At 43.4% G+C, this 22,986-nt stretch overlaps 1 protein-coding gene across 10 annotated transcripts in view; it reads left to right on the top strand.

Annotated features, from left to right (window-relative positions):
* LOC114770645 (plectin-like) overlaps positions 1–22,986 on the top strand; it is a 91,830-nt gene that overhangs the window by 36,700 nt on the left and 32,144 nt on the right. For 4 of the 10 annotated variants that reach the window (XM_028964699.1, XM_028964697.1, XM_028964704.1 and 1 more), the window contains one exon: positions 7,055–7,116. In XM_028964699.1, coding sequence (XP_028820532.1) covers positions 7,055–7,116 — 62 coding nt within the window. Of the gene's footprint in view, positions 1–2,270; positions 2,479–7,054; positions 7,117–12,016; positions 12,032–22,986 lie in introns of those variants that run through there. The other 6 variants (XM_028964698.1, XM_028964696.1, XM_028964703.1 and 3 more) reach the window with 3 other exon arrangements.

Here is a 22,986-nt window from a genome sequence, read left to right as displayed (position 1 = left end):
GATGAATAAATGACAAGGACATGGTAGCTACTGGCATATATTTTACATTAGATTGGCTGATAATGTGTGATAATACAGCATTGTGACTCACGTATCACTAGATCCTAGTATACTGCCGGCCCAGGCGTTCCTGCTGATAATCCCTGAATACAGTCCACAGAAAGGAGATCAACGCTTGTGGGCTGGTCTCTAGAAGGTTTCAGCCTGAAAAAAAATGCCTATTCATTTCTTCTGATGATCATAATGACTACAGCTGGTAGCTTCTAAGTGGGTTTGTTTGTCAGCCCTTGTGGGTCTGACCAACACCAAGATATAAGAACAAGAACTATAGGTTTCTCTATACAACCTCAGATTCAAAAATCATCAGTTTAAACTATTGTATGTAAGAACACACTTTTGGGAGGTTTTTCTTGTTTGCCCTGGTCTGGAAGAAGACCCAAACTATCTCAATGAACCCAATGGAGGCTTTTTGGTCAGATGAGACACAAAGAGGAGACCTTTTTGGAATTATGAATATTAGGCTTTCAAACCCAAGAACACTGTCCAAACTGTTAAACATGGTGGCTGTAGCCAGAAGGACATGACAGTGATCCCAAACACTAATTATTAACTCAAAAAGAAATATTAAAGCTGCACACTTTCAGTCAAAAGTCTGGATGCCCCTACTCTGTGGTGGTTCTGGAACCATTTTGAAGAATTCAATACAATATAGTGTTTGTGAAGTATGAAAGTGAAGTATATTTGATTAATCAAAACTCTTTTCCTCCTTTTCTTTTACCTTCATGGCTGCTTTGTTCACTGTTGTCATCAAGAAAAGCTAATGAGATGCTCATTAAGATGATTTAATGAAATGAGCGTGTTCAGGATATAAACCTTCAGGACTGTTGGGTAGAAAGTCACTGTATCACACAGACACAATATGCAAAGTGCGGCTCTGTATCTAGGATACCATGCATATCTACATCCATATGAAAAAGTTTGCCTGGATAAGATTTTTTGTGAAGCTGTTTTTATTCAAATTTGAATGTATGTAACTGCTCAATACTGATTATTTGAAATACCAAATTGGATTTGCTCGTTAAGACAATCACAAAAAAAGTCTTTAATGTGGCCAATGGCCGGTGCTTCTCTTTGACTCTCCTCTGAAGAGTGACAGCATGGGATCCTTAAATCAACTCTCAAAAATGACTACATAAAGCTCACAGAGGTTTAAATGGTCAATTTGAACTGTAAGGAATATAATCAGGAAATTGAGTTTCTGTTAAAGCCAGTTCTGGAGCAGCATAGGATTGTGAGAATGGTTGCAATGCCACAAACAGAGTTTCCTGTCTGCTAAAGAGCCAGATTCATTTGGATATGCCAGTAGCTCTTCATGTGGGAACACTTTATTTACTAGAATTCCAGCCCAGGACACCCAGGAAATAAAATAATCCAGTCAAGCAACAGCCATTGCAGTTACTAATCATGAAGTTATTCATTGAAACAGCGTTTTTAGAGCTTTCTTTTTATCCCCTCCCATCCTCAATCGCACTCTTGGCGCGGGTACAGACAGAAAAACTGACTCACATTTCCTGCACGTGTACAGGCTGAGGGATAAAACAGTAGTACTTTCACATGCTGAATGAGTCACTTGCACAAGACTCCGAACAGCATTACAATTTATCAAACCTTTCAATCGATTTTAATGCAGAATTTAGACATCTGCAAGGAAGCTTGAATCTTTAATGGAATCATATCAAATTCTGCCTTTTCACAGCATCAGGCTTATTCTCACATGTAGCTCTTACTTTCCTCATTAATATGATCTCATTATTAACACAGTGCATCACATTTCACTTCACATCACTGTGCCGGGGCAGTGGTGGCCTAGCGGTTAAGGAAGCGGCCCCGTAATCAGAAGGTTGCCAGTTCGAATCCCGATGGTGCCACTGAGCAAAGCACCGTCCCCACACACTGCTCCTCGGGCGCCTGTCATGGTGCCCACTGTCACCAAGGGTGATGGTTAAGTACAGAGGACTCATTGACTTTATTGACTCTCAATGACTTCCATATTGTTGTTTTCTTCTCTTCAGAATTCTTGAGGTTTAATAAATATATAAAGATAAAGCTCTTCTGCCTATTCACCAGGAGAGCAGACATGATATTGCTCCAGTATAACTGGATGATGTTCAGGGCGCAGCTGCGGTGGCTGCAGGGTGGGACGTCCCACGCAGCTGCATTCCGCCTGCAACGTGAGACGCCCTGGTGCCCGAGCAGAGGAAAGTTTGACGCGTCGCGGGTAGGAGAGAGACAGAGAGAGAGAGACACAGAGAGAGACAGAGAGAGAGAGAGACCGAGCGAAAATGGCCGAAGCCGCTCCGGCGCCGCCGTGCCTGGCCGTGTTCGACCCGGACGTGATTTACGGACGCGCCGATTTCATCCACGAGATGAGCTGCCGGGACGTGGGAGCGCATTTATACAGCAGGATGTGCTGCGCAGGTAACCGCCGAGCGGGAGCCGAGGGTTCGATTCGAGCGGAGGGGAGGAGCTTGGAGGGCTGGGTGGGTGGGGCTTGTGGGATGGTTGCCATGTCCCTGACCACAACAGGATTTTCCTGCTACGTTAAGTGTTGCCATGTTTCCACTTTTTAAAATATTTTGAAAGGACAAAGCAATTCTGAATCCAATCAAAACGAATCATTATTACTTGCCTTAAATGTATCATCTTTATGAACTATTCAGAGGTAGTAAAAACATGTCAGCACCACCTAAAAAAGGAAGCTCTTTTTTTAGTTCCAGCATCTGAATATTTTGTTTATGTTGCCATGGAAACAGGGTAATGATAAATAGAGCTGGCCATTGTGGCAACTTTTTTCCATATTGACAGATCAACTTTTATTTGTGCATTGCAATTTTGTAATCCCTCTGCAGACACACCCAGCAACGACAATTGATCTGTAAGCACATGAATGGAGTAGTGCAGGAAAAGGTTGACTCTGATTGGTGCAAAGTTTTGAAAGATGTAAGATGCTTGTAAGTGGATATGTTGGATATTTCAAAAATGGTCAGTATGTTATCAGGTGCATAAGGCTGGAAGTGCATTGTTGTTGAGTTTATCAGATTTAATACTGTATGGGATATATTAGAACATGATAAACTGTCTGAATACATGGAACTTGTACTGTCTCATCCACCCACAAAACTTTGTTGTACTGGGTATAAAACGTATTCTAACATGCACACATAAATCACTTTTTTTCAGTTGTTTTTAGCTTTTACCATCAGAGTTGTTTCTCTTTGTATATTCATCACCACAGTATCTAATCATAAATTCTACATATTATGATCACATTTTTTATGTATTTTTAGTGCTAGGTGTATTGCTCTACCTACATCTTAAATACACGTAATCAACATAACCTATGCATCTGTCTAAACGTAGATTTCATTTACACTTTACTGTAGTATGCAAATATTAACACATGCCTCTCAAAAACAAGGCCTCATGGCAGGAAAAGTGTGTGGCAGCGTGTCTGAATGCTCATGCTGTAAATGATCATCATGTTTTGTTCACATTCCGCTTGGGAGGGACCCTTGGGAGGTTGAACTCCCCTTTTCCCTCTGGGTACTGTCTGGCCTGTGTATGGAGAGCGCCCTCTGTCTGTGTGAGGCAGTAATCACACACAGAAATGCAGCTTCATACTGGAACCACAGAAATGTCATCACATTTTCATTTTTGTTCAGTTCATAAGTGGGAATGTGTAGAAACATTTTCAGTTCTCCGATTCTTCTCTATCTCTGTAAACAGCTTTGCACCAAGTCCATCCCTGCACAGTGGAAATAGCTGCGGCCACATTCTTCCCTACCCTGCTTAGCAACATGATGTGCCCTTGATTCATTTTCAGTTCTACACTTCCAAAGGTCTCCAGGTTTATTTAATGGTGCATCACCCGGTGGTCTCACTTTTATTGCCAAGAACTCTAATTCATTAACATACACATTCTTGGGATCCTGGCTAGTTTTCCCAAGGCCTCGCCATAAAAAAACTCAGTCCTTGTTTTTTATCTTTTTGGAATGAACAAATGTACAAAATGTCTTTGAATTGCTACTCCCTTGCATAATAACATTTAACATTTACATTATGCCCACTTCTCAGCTTAAGTAATGGCCACGGAGGTTTTCTGTTATTTAGAAGCAGGCATTAATGCACCGTTGGCAGGTTGCTGAAATATGGCAACTTAGCTAATTCTGTTCTAACTTGACTTGTACAGGGAAAGTTTTCTCTTAATTCAGATTTGCATTCAGATTTCAGATTTGAAGGCTTTTTGAAGGTTTCTTTTGGTGCAATGATACAGTAATTTGTCTCTGTAGCATATTAAACACCCTCATGGTGTTAAAGTATTTATGTTCCACACCAATGCTGCACACACACACAGCCTGGTTTACCTTGTTGGCAATGATAGATGCTGAAAATAGCCTGAGAGCAGGTATTTTGATGGAGAATGAGCAAAGAAAGCAGATATGAAGGAAATATGTGGAATGAGGTCAGAGTGAGAGACAGAGGGAGAGATGGGGCGGGCGAAGATGAACAAGCCGCCCTGCCAGGCTTGTGAAGGAACTTCCCTGGCTCTGATGAAGAGGGTCCATACACCGAAGCAGACCAGACAGCAGCAGTTTCAGCCTACTCAGAGTGGACCTTGTCTCTCACACATGCACGGCTACAGAAAATACTCCATCGACACTGTGGACAGTAGTGTTAGTGTCTTCACAGATGAGGTCTACTACCAGAGGATGCTCAAATCCACCTTTGAGAGGAAAGGTACAAAGGAAGTTACATTATATTCAGCATTTTTATTTGTGATTCTATCTTTGAGGTTTTTCATGTTGTAAAAGTGTAACATGTAAAAGTCACTATATACATTATATATTTTGCTTTTAATGATCAACTGGGATTACTAAACAATAATTACCTATTAGAGGTGGACTAAGTAAAAGTAAAAGTTTTTCTTATATCTACACTTTAAGTATTTCTCTTCATAGAAACCTTTTAGTCAAATATCTTACTTTTTACTCCACAAGATAATGCAGAATTTGTTAGTTTTTTACTTATGAGTTATCATATAGTGACATAATGGTGGCATAACTTTTCCTTAACTTATAACCCTCTGCAATGTTATTTTTTTACTCGTAATCTGTGCAGCTCTCTCAAGTCTGTCTCTGATGGTTTTGTTCTCTTAATGTCAGTGTTAAATCTGCAACTTTTTAAAACAAAACCAGGATTTATTTTCCAGAACGGGCAAAGCTCCTCACATGTTCGGCGTGTAAAAGTGCTTTACAGCTTTTATCAGACGCCCTTATCCAGAGCGACTTACAATCAGTAGTTACAGGGACAGTCCCCCCCTGGAGACACTCAGGGTTAAGTGTCTTGCTCGGGGGCACAATAGTAAGTGGAATTCTGGTTGATAGGCGAATGTGTTACTACCACCCACAGACTATAACACAGACATTATCATTCCTAAATATAATATAAGGCATATTAACACTGCATCATAAATAAGGTCATTGTTTGTAATGGCAACTAATGTAATTGTAACCCTCCTCTCGTATTTAGTGCAGCTTTAGATAAGTTAAATGCCACACTTACAAACACTGCAAGCCCAGTCCCCTTACATCACCTTTGCACTGTTTGTCTTGAATGTCCATTCCGTTTCCTAGTAAATCTGACTAGTCCAGGTTTGTGACTAAACCTCTCCTGTTCTCAAACCCTTTGCTCAGTAGTCACTGTGTTTTATCTCATTGAAATGTAATATGTTGTGCTTATTTTAATGAACAATAGACAAATGAAAAGGGTTGAGGCAAAAGGGTGTGCAAAGGAGTTTTTTTTTAGCCCAGGGCCGCCTTGGCATCACATGATTAAGCAAGAGCTCTTTTACAAAATGAATAATAGAACATTAGAGCCATAATTGACTTAAAATACTGTTGTACTTTTACTCAAGTGGTATTTTAAAAGAAGGACTTTTACCTTATGAAAGTGATGTGAGTGTCATTGTGATACACAGCACAGTACACAGTGGACACATCAAAAAGTGTCTCTGCTTTTAACCCTCACCTTCAGGAGTGGGAATCCATGACAGGTGCCAGGTGAGCAGTGTGTGGGAACGGTGCTTCGCTCAGTGGCACCTTCAGTGGCACCTTTGTTTCAGTCACTGTACTTGTGATCATATCATTAAGTCACTTGAGGTAGGAATTGTCATAAATTGTTAAATTGTCATCAGGAAAATTAGCTTGTTTGCACTTAAATCTTTCACTTATGGAGGGATGGGATTGGTGGAATATGTACAGAAGATTAAGGTTTTTGTCATTCATTTACAATTGAAACAAAATAATCTTATATAATCAAATAATATGATATTTATAATATTATTCCAGATGCAGAATAACATGAAATACTTCTTTCTCTGACAAATGACTTTTCCACGTCACCCATTGCCTTTCTGACTGTCATACTGAATAAAGACAGTCTATTATCCTTTGTGACTCTTTGTAATTGTGGGGGAGGTGGGTTCTTTAGGGGTTTCCTGTTTACCCCAGACTGACCTCTGGTCTTCATCCTTCCGTCTATTTGGCTGAATTTATGATTGAGACACTGTTAGTAGGATTATAATACCAACGTGTGCACCAAATGCAATATCATTTGATAGTATGGGGTGTATTTGCTGTTTGTTTCAGTTTTTGTCTGTTTATGGTTCTGGTTGATATGACCTGACTGGTACATATGTGGCCACCAGTTTACAGCTTGAAAATAGCAACTGGTATTTCGCTGTCAACCTCAACATGATGGTGAGTCACTTGTGCAGTGCCACAGTCGTGACAACTGAGCTGGTGCCATCTGTCACATCCTCTATAGACGCCACGTTCCTCTCTGAAGCCTGAAGTGACCTCTTTGATTCTGAGAGAATTGTTCATTGTTGTTTATGATCTGATAGCTAATAAAGAGGCAGCATCATGCCCAGATTCAAAGATTAGTTACAGATCTGTCACATTTGAACTCTTGCATCTTTTTTGTTTTATCCCAGATGAACGGGACCGGGTCCAGAAAAAGACCTTCACCAAATGGGTGAACAAACATTTAATGAAGGTATGTACAAAATCTGTCCACAGGATTTGACCTCAATCCCCTTATTTGACTGCAGACCCTTTACTTTATCCCTGTAATCCTTGTTTTCAAAGCACTGTAATAAACGTAGCAAATACGGCATCAAATATGTCTTCAGGATTTGGGGATACAATCTGCTTGCAACCTAAATCTTGCTTTTTGTTTGAATGCTAGTCCCCACAGAATGCTCATTATTACGCTTTGAGCATCTTGCCCAAGCATGCAGATTATCCTCAAACTAGTTAACCAGAACTATATCTAGCATAGTTTCCTTTTATTTAGAAACCTTCACGTTGTATTTTCATGTTTTTTCTTCTCTGTTATAAGAGTAGAGTTTATCCATATTCCATGGCTTCTGTGTTATGAGCCATGCCCACTATGAACAAAGAACAGACCTCCCCTCCCCATGAACATAGCACCTAACAGGCTTCCATTTCACCATTTAGAAATGTCATTGTTTAATCCCCACTTTCTACCATTGTGTTCCTGATCAAGACACTCAACCCTGTGTGTCTTCAGGGGGACTGAGCATTAATTAGCATTTAGAGAAAACAAAGAAGAGACAAGGCCCAGAATAAAGCATATGTCAGTGTAGAATGTGAAGCTGCAGACATAACAATAACCCAGTGGGAAAAAAGTGATTAACGAGTTCAGGATAAATTCTTTGTTCCTTAAAACTGTAAGCCTGCAGGTGTAAATGCCTCTGGAACATTTCCAGGTTGCAGATGTTCGTGTAGACCAGTGCTTTTCAAACTTTTTCTATCATATCCCCCAAACACTTTGCAATATGTAAATATTAATAATGCGAATATGTAAAGATTAATAATATCTACAATAGATTTGATGAATAAAACATTTTAACAGATGATTATTTGACTGATTATAATCTATTAATGCTGCATGCTCTTGTGATGAGCAATTTTGAGCAGTCTTTCAGACACTAAAGGTACATGATACTGACATCTGGGAGCTTCCACCCAAATATATGCTGAATTATTGTCAAAATGATAATCACACAAATTTAAAAAAAAAATTGTAATCATGATTATTAATCATGAAATCAGGATGCGGAACGTGTGGGGCTGTGGTGTCTGTGGGAAGCCCATGGTCAGAGGGGCTGTCAGAGAGGTCGGGTTGGAGGACCAGAGGCTTGAGAGGAGTCAGACAGGGATGGATTGTACCGGGAGTGTGAGGATCATCCGTGGAGCAGGCAGAGGCAACATTGCTAGCAGCACATGGATCAAGGAGCATCGGGGCAGGGCACCCAGCAGTGTTCTTCTGGACCATACCCCTCCCAATCAATGAGGTACTTGAAGCCACGTCCTCATCGGCGGACATCAAGGATTTTGCGCACTTTAAACACGAGAGAGCCGTCAACCAGGCAGCCTGGGAGACATGATGGAAAATGGGGCTGACTCTGAGGGTGCAAGGCAAGGACAACTGGTACAACATGGGTTGACTCATTGCCGGATGAGAATTGGCTGATGTACCGGGGACTCAGCTTCTTGTTTGTCGATGGAATGGGGAGTCCCCTGGTGGACACTCAAACTCGGTCTCCGGTGTGAAAGAGCAGGGCTTGCCGTAGCCATTGATCCAATGCCATTTCATGAGCTTTGCTGTGCCATCAAAAGCTCGGTGGACCAGGTCCCAGGTGGGACCTGGTCCTTCAGCTGTGTCTGTAGGGCTTGGTGCAGAGGAAGTGTTCTGGTTCCGGGCCAGTTTGGCAAGGAGTAGGTGCTTGGCTCAGGTGGTAGAGCGGGCCGAGCAATTGTGCCAGAGATACTTCTCCAGTTCCTGATTGATGCACTCTGTTTGTCCATTGGATTTGGGGTGGTAACCAGGCTCACCGGCAACCCTGGCTGCCTCCAAAAGTGATGCCAGAACCGGGCGATAAACTGTAGTCCCCAGTCAGAAAGGTGGTCCATGAGATGTCCGTGGTGGGGCGTTACCTTCTGGATTACCAGGGTTGCCATCTGGGCTGTTTTGGGGATGCCAGTGCAACAAAGTGGGCCAGAACTTTGGAGGTAGAACTGTCGAGGGACACGTGGGACCAAATCTGATAGGGGTGTGGAAGTGGCAGAGACCCCAAGTCTTTGATTTTCGGTCTTGTGTGCAGTGCAGTGACAAACTCCATAATGTTTGCCGGGGACCCTGGACAACAGAAAACATGCTGGATGAGATCCTGTGTACTCAGAGGCCCGGGGTGTCCAGAGGGGGCATGTTGGTGGTTCCATGGCGTGACCTGCAAGGACTTCCTGGAGGAAGGACCACTATACTGGGGCTATGACAAAGGCCGCTGGGACGATGGGGTTGTGGTTCTTGGTGTCCCCGTCAGGGCTGTATTGATGATGTTGGCAACTGGGAGTGGGGCTACTGGGATGGCATCAGATGCACCGAATTTGACGACAAAGGGATGCTGCAGGTCAGGGTGAGTGAGGAAGGGGGCTGTAGTGAACTTCTGTTTGAGGGCCTTGAATGCTTCTTGGGCTTTGGGGTTCCAGGTCAGGCGTCTGGGTTTGGTCCTAATAACATTGACGTAATTGATGCAGGGCCAAAGCTCTTCATCCTTCTTGCCAACAAAAAGGAAGGAGAGGTGAATAGGTGGATGATGCCGCTGACAAAAGCGCCCTGGATGTACATCTCCATGGCCAGGTATTCCGGGCAAGAGAGGTAATAGAGGCAACCCCTTGGGATAGATGTGCCTGGCAGCAGGTCAATCACCAGACTGTATGTCCAGTGAGGGGGTAATTTGACGGCCTTCTTGAAAAACCACCCAGAGATCAAGGTAACAGGCGCGGCTTGGTTTGGAGTTGCCGTGGCCTGACTCTGCATGGGCATGGCTTGCCATGGGCATGGTTTGCCTTGACTTGGGCATGGCTTGGCATAGAGCAAGGCATGGGACGACGGGCGTGGCCGAGGCAGAGCAAGGCCATGTCATGGACAGGGGTAACCTGCAGCATATGGGGGTTCGCAGTGGGTGACCAGGAGGTGTGAACCACAAGTTCACTAGTGCATATTCTTGATGACTGCTGGAAGTGGGCGTGGACCAGCTTAGGCAGATTGAAACGGATCACCGCGTAACGGGCCGGGCATTTCTGGGGATTGCAGACGTCTTTCACCTGTAGGTCAGGCAGTCATGACAGTAACTGTCCTCAAATAAAAATGTTAAGAACTGAATTAAAAATATAACAATCAAATGCAAAAGTCACACAAAGCCATGATGATGCCAACAAAAATGCCAGCGTCTCCAGGTTTGATTTTCTTAATTGTTTGAAGTTACGAATTAAGGTTTAAAATAAAAATCAGACCAAAAATAGTACTTATTTCATGTAATACTTAACATGGGTCCTTTTCAGCGATCCCTGCTTGAAAATTAGTATATCTCAGAAACTACCAGGTCTATTGGTGTATTTTTTTTATCTTTATAAAGAGAACACTTCTAAGATTACTGCAGAAGGATCAGTATGTATGTTAATGGGGTAGGGTTGTCCTCAAAAGGAAGATAATAATATAGCAAGTAATTAGTCCTGGATGCTGGAGTTTGCATTCTTCCCCGTTTTTTGGCATGCACACTAGGTGAACTGGAGACTTGAGTGTATCAGTGAATGTATGTGTGGCCTCTGGTGAGTCCCCGCACTGTGAACAGTGTACCTAGATAGGCTCAGCATCCACAGTTCTCATGAGAATTGAGAATTAAGGGGTTATGGATAGTGACAGAGTGAGCATTATAGATAATGCGTACTTTATATCTGTAATGTAAAAAGTTGTATGATGGGACTTTCCTGATATGAGTTAATTCTCTCTACTGCAGAAGCGTTGTCATGAACACATTCCCATTTGGGAGAGAATTTTATTTGTCTTGTGCAAGGGTTTGGCCTGTATCCAAGCAGTTAGTTTTTACCCAAAACCAGACAACTGGGGCATTTAAATCATGTCATCTAGTCTGTTCTTGAGTAAATGATGAAGCTAGTTGGACTTTTAATGCATTTGAGCATTCATTAAATTGATAGCTGGTTCAATTAACAGAGTGAGAAATGACATTTAAAGCATTAAAAACAACCCTTTGCACCAGAAATGACACAGAAGAATAGACTACAAGTTTGCAACCATCTTGGCAATGCTCTCGACTGTGAAACTGAAGGCCTTATCTCATGTGACCAAATGAAGAAATATCCAGAATTGCACTTTCAAGATCTGGTTTAAAAAAAACAACATAGAATATAGTAAAATCTGTCAAATCAGTCAAATAAAAAATAATTTCCCACACAGGGTACATTCCTAATACTCATTTGTATCTTAGGCAGTCAAAAGGACAGGCAAATTTAATATAAGTAATTTGAGAGTCTAGCTCTTCAATCCTGCTGTCTAACTATTTTTATAGCCCAAGACACTTAAATAGCTGTCAGACTTAATAGTTTAGTTGTTTTAAAGTCTTGTTCATTTCTTTCCAAACTTTCCAAACAGGTGCAAAGACACAGTTTTCATGATTCAAATGCAATGAGATTGAAATGACTGGTTTAGCGTCTTGCGCCACCGTCGTTGGTATTGTCCGCACCTCCTCACAAGATCATTTACATGAATCTCCATCTTCCCTATCTTTTTCCACAAAGACGAAATTAGGAACCCGCAATGTAACTCTGTAAATCTGAACATGTTACCGCACTGTGGCATCTGTTGGTGCGTAATGCTGCACCTTGTGTCTGGACCAAAACAGAGCCCTCATTGTTTCATAATCTGTCAATGTCATGTAAATAATAAATGTGCCGTTTCCTTTCCTCTCATATTTCACTCAACATATTGGGCAGAGCCTCATGTTTCATTGTGGTGTCTTTTCTTTTTTTTCTCTTCTCTCCATCTCTGCCTTTCCTTCCTTCTCTAACAGCACTGGAGAGCAGAGGTAGGTGCTATGTTGTTAGCAGAATGCAAAACGTAGACCTTAGTTTCCTTTTGCTACCTATTAACCCCTACCTCACCCTCTCCTTGCCTGTATCAAATGTGTCTGTGTAGATCTGATTTCTTCAGTCACTGCATCACCCTTGTAGAAGTATCAGTAGATTTCTGCTTGCAGACATTTATTTAAAGAACATGGATGCAGAATGTGAGAACATCCATAGAACATGGTTCTCTGTTTCTTTTGCTGTAATCACTTGATTAGAACCTCTGACCCTATAGTTTCACACTAGACTCAAACAAACACTTATAGTCATGCATTAGCATTCAGTTTATGAAAACAGGCCACGTTTTTCTGTGGTGGACAAACTCTCTAACCACAGAAGCACAGATTAATGCCACTTTTGATGGCTGCAAATCCTGATCCACTTACCATCACACTGTGATCAGCAGGTCAGCACTGGTCCTTTATTCCGATACTGACCACTGATGAATGTGGTGTGTATGTAGAAAAGTAGTTCATTAAAACCTTTTGAAACTGATGCAAAGTCTGTGAAACGTGTGCTTAGCACAGCAGCTTTAACTTGCATGTAGTCTGCATAATATTATAGATTTCTAACTTAGTCAGTGAGGATGATGAAGTTATGATATATCAAGGCCTGATTACCACATGTTAGGAGAAGGATGAAGTCTAATGATCATTTTCTTCATTGAATATCATTGCATAAACAACAACAACAACAACATTTATTTCTTATATAGCCCAAAATCACATACAGTATGTCTCAATGGGCTTTGACAGGCCCTACAGTTGACACCCCCCACACTTGACCCTTCTGCACACAAGGAAAAACTCCACACAAAAAAAACTCTAGGAGAGAGAAAAAAAGAAAGGAAGAAACCTTGGGAAGGAGTGATACAGAGAGGGACCCCCTTCCAGGGTAGAGTGAGCCTGCAAATGGTGTCAGTGCAGGGTTGGATATGATATAAAGTCCTACGGTTGTAGGGTTGGAGTAGTCCAGGATGTATTCAGTGTCATGGTCTAGATTACGTGTCCGTAATGATGTTACTGGTCCATTTGAAGATCCCTGAAGCTGTAGATGTAACTTCCATAAACAAATGGAAGTGTAATGCATTCACTTCAGAGAATACATTCTGCGACTTACAATCAATCCCCCTGGAGCAACTTAGGGTTAAGTGTTTTTCACAGGGACTAAATTCGTAGTTAGTGGGATTTGAACCCGGGTCTTCTGGTCCATAGGTGAGTGTGTTACCCACTAGGCTACTACCACCCACATTTACAGCATTTACCAGACGCCCTTATCCAGAGCGACTTATAATCAGTAGTTACAGGGACAGTCCCCCTGGAGACACTCAGGGTTAAGTGTCTTGCTCAGGGACACAATAAGTGGGGTTTGAACCTGGGTCTTCTGGTCCATAGGCGAGTGTGTTACCCACTAGGCTACTACCACCCTATAAATGCATAAAATCATGTGGTCTCACAAGCTGACGCAGCATCTGATTTTATTGACCATCCTAAACCCTTATTCTGAGGTTGTTCCATGAAACCAGACAAAAAGTAATTCATGATGTTTTGAATGCATGTTTGTCTCTTTGTGCACCCTGAATTGCACCCAGAGAACCACACTGCCCAGCAGTAAGCAGAAATACTCTCTATAGTGCATTGACTTCCTTTGTTAGATTATCTGAAGCTCTCTGCCTCATCCCATTAAATGAGCAATGCAATCTGGTCTGGTTTCTTGTTGCTCGTAAAATCAATGATCTTTGGTTTTCTTTGAATTGAGGACGAGGCAGCAGGCAGTCTGACTCTTCCCTCTATTATTGGTTACCCCCCAATGAAGGTTTGCATCAAGGTTTGAGATTTCTGACCTGTTCACTTTTTATGTTTTGAAGCCTGAAAATCTGTTTAATGTTAAACAAATATAACAGTTCAAGTGTGACTGTGAATTTCAATGTATTTCAATTTATTTCATTTGCATTTTCTTTCTTTTACATAAATGTTTGTTATTGTAATAATTATATTTTTGTGTAATAAAAAGTCATTTTACTTTGTACACTGAGCTTTGTGTGTTCAAGCCAAGATCAGACTTACTCTAACTGTAAAAATATAATCAAAGACTAGCAAAGACTCCCCGCACATTGTCAGGATTGACTGCAGCTGTGCTCATCACATGTACCCAGTCCTGACAGCGCTTAAAAACCGCAGACGTCCGTCCCTTCGGAAGGGACAACATTTTCGTGGTATTTTGAGTTCTGGCAATCGCCACACGCCTGCGGGCAAGTTTATGTTCTCTCCTTTGTTTAAATTGTTTTCGGCCACCGAGCCGCGTTTATTTATTGTTTATTAAAAAAAAAAAACCCTTCCCAGCATGTCACACCTCTGTGCTTCCTTCCCCCGTAAGTCCGTAGACGTGACACACATTTACATTTACATTTACATTTACAGCATTTGGCAGACGCCCTAATCCAGAGCGACTTACAACATGCATTCAAGTTTCCATCGATGAAGAGATCAATTCCGGTTCACTAGGACCCCAAATATGAATACAATCTTTTTATTCACTCGGTTGTAGATTCTGTAGACAAGTTTGACAATAAGAAAAGTTCAAGTTAATTTAAATATCTTGAGCTGCCGTTTGAAGATACTCAGTGACTGAGCTGTTCTGACCTCGAGGGGAAGTTCATTCCACCTCCAAGGAGCCAAGACAGAGAAGAGTCTAGATGAGCATCTTCCTTTTACCTTTAGAGATGGAGGGACCAGGCGAGCAGTACTGGAGGCTCGGAGTAAACGAGGTGCAATGCGAGGTGTTATAAGGGCTGTGAGGTAAGATGGCGCTACTCCATGTTTGGCTTTGTAGGCCAGCATCAGTATTTTGAATCTGATGCGTGCAGCTACTGGGAGCCAGTGGAGGGAACGTAGCAGATGGGCGGTGTGGGAGAATTTGGGAAGGTTGAAGATTAGTCGTGCTGCTGCATTTTGTATGAGTTGTAGAGGTCGGATGGTACATAGTGGTAGACCAGCTAGAAGGTAGTTATAGTAGTCCAGTCGTGAGATTACTAAGGACTGAACCAGTAGTTGGGTGGCCTTGGTTGACAGATAAGGGCGGATTCGTCTGATATTGTAGAGAAGGAATCTACATGAGCGGGAAAGATTGCTGATGTGAGTCGAGAAGGAGAGTTGGTTGTCTATTGTTACTCCAAGGTTGCAGGCTGTTGTAGAAAGAGAGAGCTGTGAGTTGTCCAGGTAAATAGCAAGATCCTGATGTGGTGAAGAATCTGCTGGAATGAATATTAGTTCAGTTTTGGTGGGATTGAGTTGGAGGTGATGGGCTGCCATCCAAGATGAGATTTCAGTTAGACATGCAGAGATTTTGGAAGCAGCATGTAGATCAGAGGGAGGAAAGGAGAAGAGGAGTTGTGTGTCGTCAGCATAGCAGTGGTAGGATAATCCATGTGACCTCACCAAGTGATCTCGTGTAGAGGGAGAAAAGGAGAGGTCCTAGCACCGAGCCTTGAGGGACACCAGTGGAGAGTCTACGTGAGGTAGTGGTGGATCCTTCCCAAGGATCCGCCATTTTTTCCAAGATGGCGCCGGTGAGGTCGGCTGCCGTCGCGACTGCTCCGACCAAGTTTAGTTTGTTTTTGTTTTTTAAACCCTCTTTTAACAACCCTACACCGGCAAATCTACCACCATGCAACGCATTAAATACAGTAGAGACACTCTTGTTTCTATTAGTATACAATGCACTTACAATACGAAGACTTTGACTGCTTTTCCGGATCCCAGCTGGCCGAGTGAAATCCTGAGGAAGAACAAAGGACGCGACGCGAAGCGGCGGCCCCGGGGGAAACGAGCCGGCGTCAGGAACAGGCTGAGGGCCCGTGCACACAGCACACCTCTGCCTAGCATCCTGCTTGCCAACGTCCAGTCACTGGAGAACAAGCTCGATGACCTCAGGGCCAGGGTAAAGTTCCAGAGAGACATCCGGGACTGCAACCTCCTCTGCTTCACCGAGACATGGCTGAACCCAGCGGTGCCGGACCACGCCATCCAGCCGGCCGAGTTCTTCTCGGTCCACCGCATGGACAGGACACGCGACTCGGGGAAGACACGGGGAGGCGGAGTGTGTTTGATGGTAAATAGGAACTGGTGTAATTCTATTTCCCCCCTCTCACACTCGTGCTCGCCGAATCTGGAACTACTGTCCATCAAGTGTCGTCCCTTTGACCTTCCTCGGGAGTTTACATCGGTCATCATCAGCGCTGCTTACATTCCGCCGAAAGCGGACACGGACACTGCCTTAGGCGAACTGCAGGAGGCACTCACACAGCACCAAACACAGCACCGGGACGCTGCGCTTATTGTGGCAGGAGATTTTAATAATGCCAGCCTCAAACGCGCAGCACCGAATTTCCATCAGCACATCACCTGCCCCACCAGGGGCGAAAGGACACTGGACCATTGCTACACTACCATAAAGGACGGATACAGGGCACAATCTCGTCCACCATTTGGAAAATCCAACCACGCCGCCATCTTCCTCATGCCTAAATACAAACAAAGGCTTAAACAGGAAGTTCCGGTTCAGAGGGAGGTGGCACGCTGGATGGACCAATCGGTGGCCGCTCTCCAGGACGCACTGGATGACGCAGACTGGGACATGTTCCAGAGTAGTTCCGGAAACATCAGTGAGTTTGCGGAAGCGGTTGTGAGTTTCATCGGGAAACTAACGGACGACACCGTTCAGAAAACGATCGTCAGAACGTTTCCCAACCAGAAGCCGTGGGTGGATAAAACCATCCGCGACGCTCTGAAATCTCGCACCGCGACCTATAACGCGGGGCTCACTTCCGGGGACATGGAACCATACAAGGCTGCATCGTACAGCGTCAGGAAAGCGGTGAAGGAGGCGAAGCAGCGCTATGGGAAGAAACTGGAGTCACAACTCGAACAGTGACTCTTGGAGCCTGTGGCGGGGACTACGGACAATAACGGACTATAAAGCACCAACATCCGGTACGACGAACACGGACGTGTCTCTGGCAGACGAGCTAAATACGTTCTATGCTCGCTTTGAGGCTGCAGCTAAAGGCGCTAGCGATGCTACGGCTAGTGGCTCCAACAGCTGCAGACGGGAAGACTCTGCCAGCACCGAGAACGCGTTCGTCATCACCGAGCATGCCACTGCCATACTGAGCCCTGAATTCCAAGCCTCTTCAGGATAGACAAGAGAGTCTTGTGGTTAACTGTGTCAAATGCTGCTGAGAAGTCGAGGAGAATAAGCACAGATGACAGTTTTGCCAATCTGGCCGCATGAAGCTGCTCGGTAACAGCCAGAAGGGCCGTCTCTGTAGAATGAGCTATTCTGAAGCCAGACTGGCTAGGATCCAGGAGGTTGTTCTGTGACAGATGAAGTGATAGCTGATTGTAGACACACCGCTCAAGGATTTTAGAAAGAAATGAGAGGAGGGAAACTGGTCTCAAGTTGTTGATGTCTGTAGGATCAGCGGAGGGTTTCTTTAGGATTGGAAGAACCCTGGCTGTTTTAAAGGCAGATGGTAAATGGCCAGATGAGATTGAGCTGTTTATGATATAAGAAATGAAAGGGATGAGGTCAGGGGAGATGGTTTGAAGCATTGTTGAAGGGATTAGATCTAGTGGACAGGTGGTTGGGTTGCCTGTAGATATTGTCTGAATGATTTAATCTGATGTGAGCTTAGAAAACTGATTTAGAGTAGTTGTAGAATCTTCAGAGTGTAGAGTAGGATTTGTGGTGGAGAATGTCTCGCAGGGGGAGTCGGAGGGTTGAGTAGGGATTAGAAGATGTTGTGGAGTTTTTGAGGGTTGAGGGCAGAGGCTTCTAGTTTTGCTTTGTAGAAAGCGGTTTTAGCAGTAGTGAGGTTAGTGGAAAATTTGCGAAAGATGCTGGTAATACAGTAGGTCTGAGTCACGTTGAGATTTCTTGTATTTTCTCTCCGCTGTTCGAAGTACTCTTCAATTGCTGCGCAATGTATCGGAGAGCCAGGGTGCAGGGGGAGAAGTCCTTTTGGGTTTAGAAGATAGAGGACAGAGGTGATCCATGGAATGGGAAAGTGAGGTGAGGAAAGAGTTAGTGGTTGTCTCTAGTGGTAAGGAGAACAATGAGTCAGAGGTTGGGAGATGTGAAAGAATGCAGGATACAGATGAAGGTGAGACAGTGTGAAGGTTGTGTCGAATGAAGGATGGATGGGGGACAGTTGTGGATCCTGTAGGTAGAGTGAGTGTGAAGGTCAGGAAGTGCAGGTCAGAGATGTGAAATGGAGTTGAAGAAAGGTCAGAAGTTGGAGAAGGACAACTGAAGACCAGGTCCAGGACATTCCCTTCTTTGTGTGTGGGAGAGATGTTGTTGTTGTTGTTGGTCAAGGAAAAAGAGTGGAGAAGGGGAACAAGGCAGGATGATTGGGCTTTGGCTGGTGGAAGGTTGAAGTCACTGAGGAGAGTAAGGGGGTGTCTAAGGAGAAAATGCTGAGCAGAGTGTCAATAAAGGTCCTAAGTGGAGGGCGATATAAGACAATGAGAAGGATGTTCACTGAAGAAGAAACTGAGACTGCATGGAATTCAAATGATGAAATATTAAGATGTGGGAGAAGCATTTTGTGATATTAAAAGGCCAGTACCCCCTCCTCTCCTCAACAAGTTGATAGTATGTAACTGTATAACTAAGCAAATTTATATATTTTATGAATCAGTTCATAGATTCAGTTCATAAAGCATAAGTCTTTGTACATATTTGTTTCACTTATATCGATCTCTGAAGGAGGCTAAATGAGAGCTTCCCACAGGAGCTTCCCACTCTCAGCTCTATCATCTGTGCCTGGGCCCCACACCAGTCAGCCACTTCACAGATTCCTGGCCACAATGACCCCCATGTACCCCCATGCCCTACAAATGCTCTACTGCAAAGGTCTGGCTCCCTGGGAGGGCCTTTGTGTGTGCTGTGCCTCTCCCAAGCTCCAGGGGGGACTGTCCCTGTAACTACTGATTGTAAGTCACTCTGGATAAGGGCGTCTGATAAATGGCGTAAATGTAAATGATCATGCAACTCCATTCATAACCACTCCTCCCTGTCTCACATGGCACGTTATCCTGGAATGGGGACCAGGATGGAAAAGATTCCAGGATGTGGGAAATTTTAAGGACCAAACAACATGACACTGCACGGAACCTCTGCACTGGCCTGTGATGATCACCAGCCGGTGGCATCTGGACTGGCCACTTATCAGACCACAACCCTCTATCTTCGTATGGAAACTCAAACCATCAGCTTCTTCATCACAGTGCAGTTTGCAGTTCTGCAGATGATTTAAGGCTTAAGGTGATGTGATGTGGATGATCCTGGTGGCAACATATTGAGGAGCCGGACAGCCTGGGGGTAAAAGCTGTTCCTCAACCTGGCAGATCTGGCTCTGGTGCTGCAGTATCTTCTTCTGGAAGGCTGGAGTGTGAAAAATCCACATGAGAGTGCTGTTCTCAGGGGTCTTCCCTAACCTCTGTAGGCTTTTGCAGTTAGAAGTGTTCCAGTTGCCATACCACACTGTGATGCAGCTGGTCAGGATGCTCTCACAGTGCCTCTGTAGAATGTGGTGAGGATGGGTGGGGGAAGGTGAGTGCAATTCAGCCTCTGCAGGAAATGTAGTCTCTGTTGAGCTTTCTTGATTAGTGAGGTAATGTTGACTGTCCACGTAAGTTCCTCAGTGATGGTTTCTTGGGTTTGCAAACGTCTGTCTATGATTCCTTTAGTACAGTTGCTGCACCCCTTACTGCTCTTATGAAGACCTCCTTACATTCATTTCACATGACCCTAGTCACAGTCCAAGCTTTCTTGTTCTTGTGTCAACATTTTACCACTGCCTGATAGCACCCACTGTCCTTTAGCACCCAGATCCATCTCTCCCCTTCATCGTGGAGGTTGACGTGTCAGATGTGGGTGCTGTAGACCAGACGTGTCTTCCGTGTTGCTATTTCTCCCGTAAGTCAAGTGTTATGGGGTGGGGGGCTGTGAACTGCTGGCGGTCAAATGGGCTTTGGAGGAATGGTGACACTGGCTATAAAACAGTGACTCACGCTTTCTGTTGTGGACCAACCAACCGAATTTCATCACCATCAATCATACCCCGGGCAAGCACAGGGAACTCTGGGCACTATTTTCCGCACAGTTCCACTTTCACCTTTCCTACCGCTACTCACCATGCTACATTTTTCCATCTTTTGAAAATGGCCTTGTTCATTTAAAAATTCATTCAGAATTTATTTTACATGCAAAACAAAAATGCTTTTCAGTATATATGACTTGTTAAAAATCAATTAGCAACACTTGCTCCTCAGGGGGCTACAACTAAACCGCACAACCTGCCTGTCATGTCAACTGCTCTCCTTCCACTGACCACTGTTTTGACATTTTGGTCATATAGTTAATTGATTATATAGTGGAGTGGGGGGATCATGTGAAGAAGGCAGCTTGAAGAAGGGGCTCCTTACTTTCACTCGTTAACTTGCCAGAAATTTGGTCATTGTAGGTATGTCAACATCCAATCTAAGGAGTGTGAAGTTCTTATTCGAACTCGCAGGAAGGCCGCACACAGACCAAAAAAGCTCACCACTACGGAACACGCTGATTCTAATAGCTGACGTGTTAACAGAGCTAAAATCGCTTCGCAAAAAGCGATTAGACAGTATTGATAATCGTCTTGGGAATGTATCTAATGCCATAATGGCGCTGGAGAACACAAAGGCTGAAGTTAAGCAAGATATGTCCGAACATGCCAGGCGCATCGAGTAAGCTGAAACTGGTGTGGCTAACCAGAACTAACCTCCACTACGCGACAACTTTCATACCTAGAGATAGAAACCAATGACTTAGAAGATCACAGTAGGAAAAATAACCTTCGCATGTTTGGTCTCAAGGAAGGTGAAGAAGGCGCTCAGATTTCATTTGGCTGCCTTAATGGATCGGGTTCGTGGTGGATCAGGCCTTCAAGATGATGAGAGCACATCACACGCTGGCACAAGCAAAGCCCAATCAACGCAGAGGAGGGGAGGGTTTGAGCGGGGGGGGGGATCCCAAATTAGTTTTCAACAGGTGATATATTTATGTGCCGTAGAAACTGCTAGACTACAAAAAAGATGGCCTGGTCAGGTTTTCTGTGCACCTTACAATAATTATGCCAGCAGAAAAATTGGCAAAAACCATTCAAAGTATGCAAAGTGGAAAAATTCCAGGGCCTGATGGGTTTTTTGGCTGTGTATGAAGAGTCCTACATGGAAGGAATACTTCCTTCATCATTGAGACTTGCTATAATAACTTTGAAACCAAATAAACCTTCAGATCAGTGTGCTTCTATTAGCTTAATGAGCTCTGATATTAAAGTACTTTGTAAAGTGTTGGTCAGAAGGATAGAGTTGAACCTACTAAAGCTTGTTAATGATAATCAGAATAACTTTGTTAAACACAGACAAGGATTTCATAATATTCAACATATTACATGAAAAAAGTAGTAATGGTGACATCTGTTCTATCCCTGAATGCTCACCAGGCTTTTGATAGGATGTAATGGAGCTTTAAAGTACTCCCACAGTATGGTATTAGATTAGTGCAGCTTTTATACACAATCCCAACTACACAGATACTGACCAATAATGATGTTTCTAATCCCTTTAGTTCTGAGTTCATGTTTTTATATGAAATAAAAAAAGGCCACAACAGAAATAGGTTTTACATAAATAGGGATTAGAATGAGTCCTGATTTAAAACAAATGGCTCCTTTGAATTATGATTCTTCAGGTGCCTTTCATGGCTGCCCATTGCTCACTAAGGGTGATGGTTAAATGCAGAGGACACATTTCATTCTGTCACCTTGTGCTGGCAATGCTGAGTATCATAATGACAAAAAACAATCTCTTTCACTTCCTTCAAGGTATTGTGACAACAGCACTGTATTATGCTCTTTCAGCCCCTGCTGTCAGTTTTTTTCGTGCACCATGGACCTGGAGGAACATTGTCTCTTTTCACTATGTTAACTATGTAATTTAATGTGTTCTTGGGTTTTGTTGAATGTATGCTTTGGGTCATTGTCGTGTTGAAATATGATAAAATGGATAGACGGATTAATTAAGATGAGGACTGATATATTATAATCTGATATAATCATTTAGGGGCAGTGGTGGCCCGTAATCAGAAGGTTGCTGGTTCGAATCCATAGGGTGGTAGTAACCTAGTGGGTAACACACTCGCCTATGAACCAGAAGACCCAGGTTCAAATCCCACTTACTACCATTGTGTCCCTGAGCAAGACACTTAATCCTGAGTGTCTCCAGGGGGGTACTGTCCCTGTCACTACTGATTGTAAGTCGCTCTGGATAAGGGCGTCTGATAAATGCTGTAAACGTAAATGAATCCTGATCCGCCAAGGTGCCTCTGCGGTGCCACTGAGCACCGTCCCCATACACACACTGTCATGGCTGCCCACTGCTCACAAGGGTGATGGGTTAAATGCAGAAGACAAATTTCACTGTGTGCACCATGTGCTGTGCTGCTGTGTATCACAATGACAATCACTTCACTTTCATTTAAGTATTTTTAGCCCATCTGCCATGATGGTAGTGATGATAGTTTTTTCATCAAAACTGATTGAATTGATTGAGTTGATTGAATCCTTTTAGGACATCAGAGCCATAATACACCACAGTCAAGCAGTTTCAGGGATTTTTACTCAAATGGAAGATTAAAAGGAGGATTATTTTATGTTATGGTTTTTTTATTTTGCAACTGGTCAAAAGTAACTGGTACTGGAAACTGTTCATAATCCCCATAAGTTATCATTTGTATTTGTATCATATCTCTCTCTCTCTCTCTCTTATTAATAATCCAAATGATAAATTTTGCATTGGTATTCTATTAGGGA

Source organism: Denticeps clupeoides, chromosome 20 (genome assembly GCF_900700375.1).
Source record: "Denticeps clupeoides chromosome 20, fDenClu1.1, whole genome shotgun sequence".
NCBI classification, from domain to species: Eukaryota; Metazoa; Chordata; class Actinopteri; order Clupeiformes; family Denticipitidae; genus Denticeps; species Denticeps clupeoides.
Note: the sequence above shows the minus strand (reverse complement) of the source record. Positions and strands in the feature narration are given on the sequence as shown.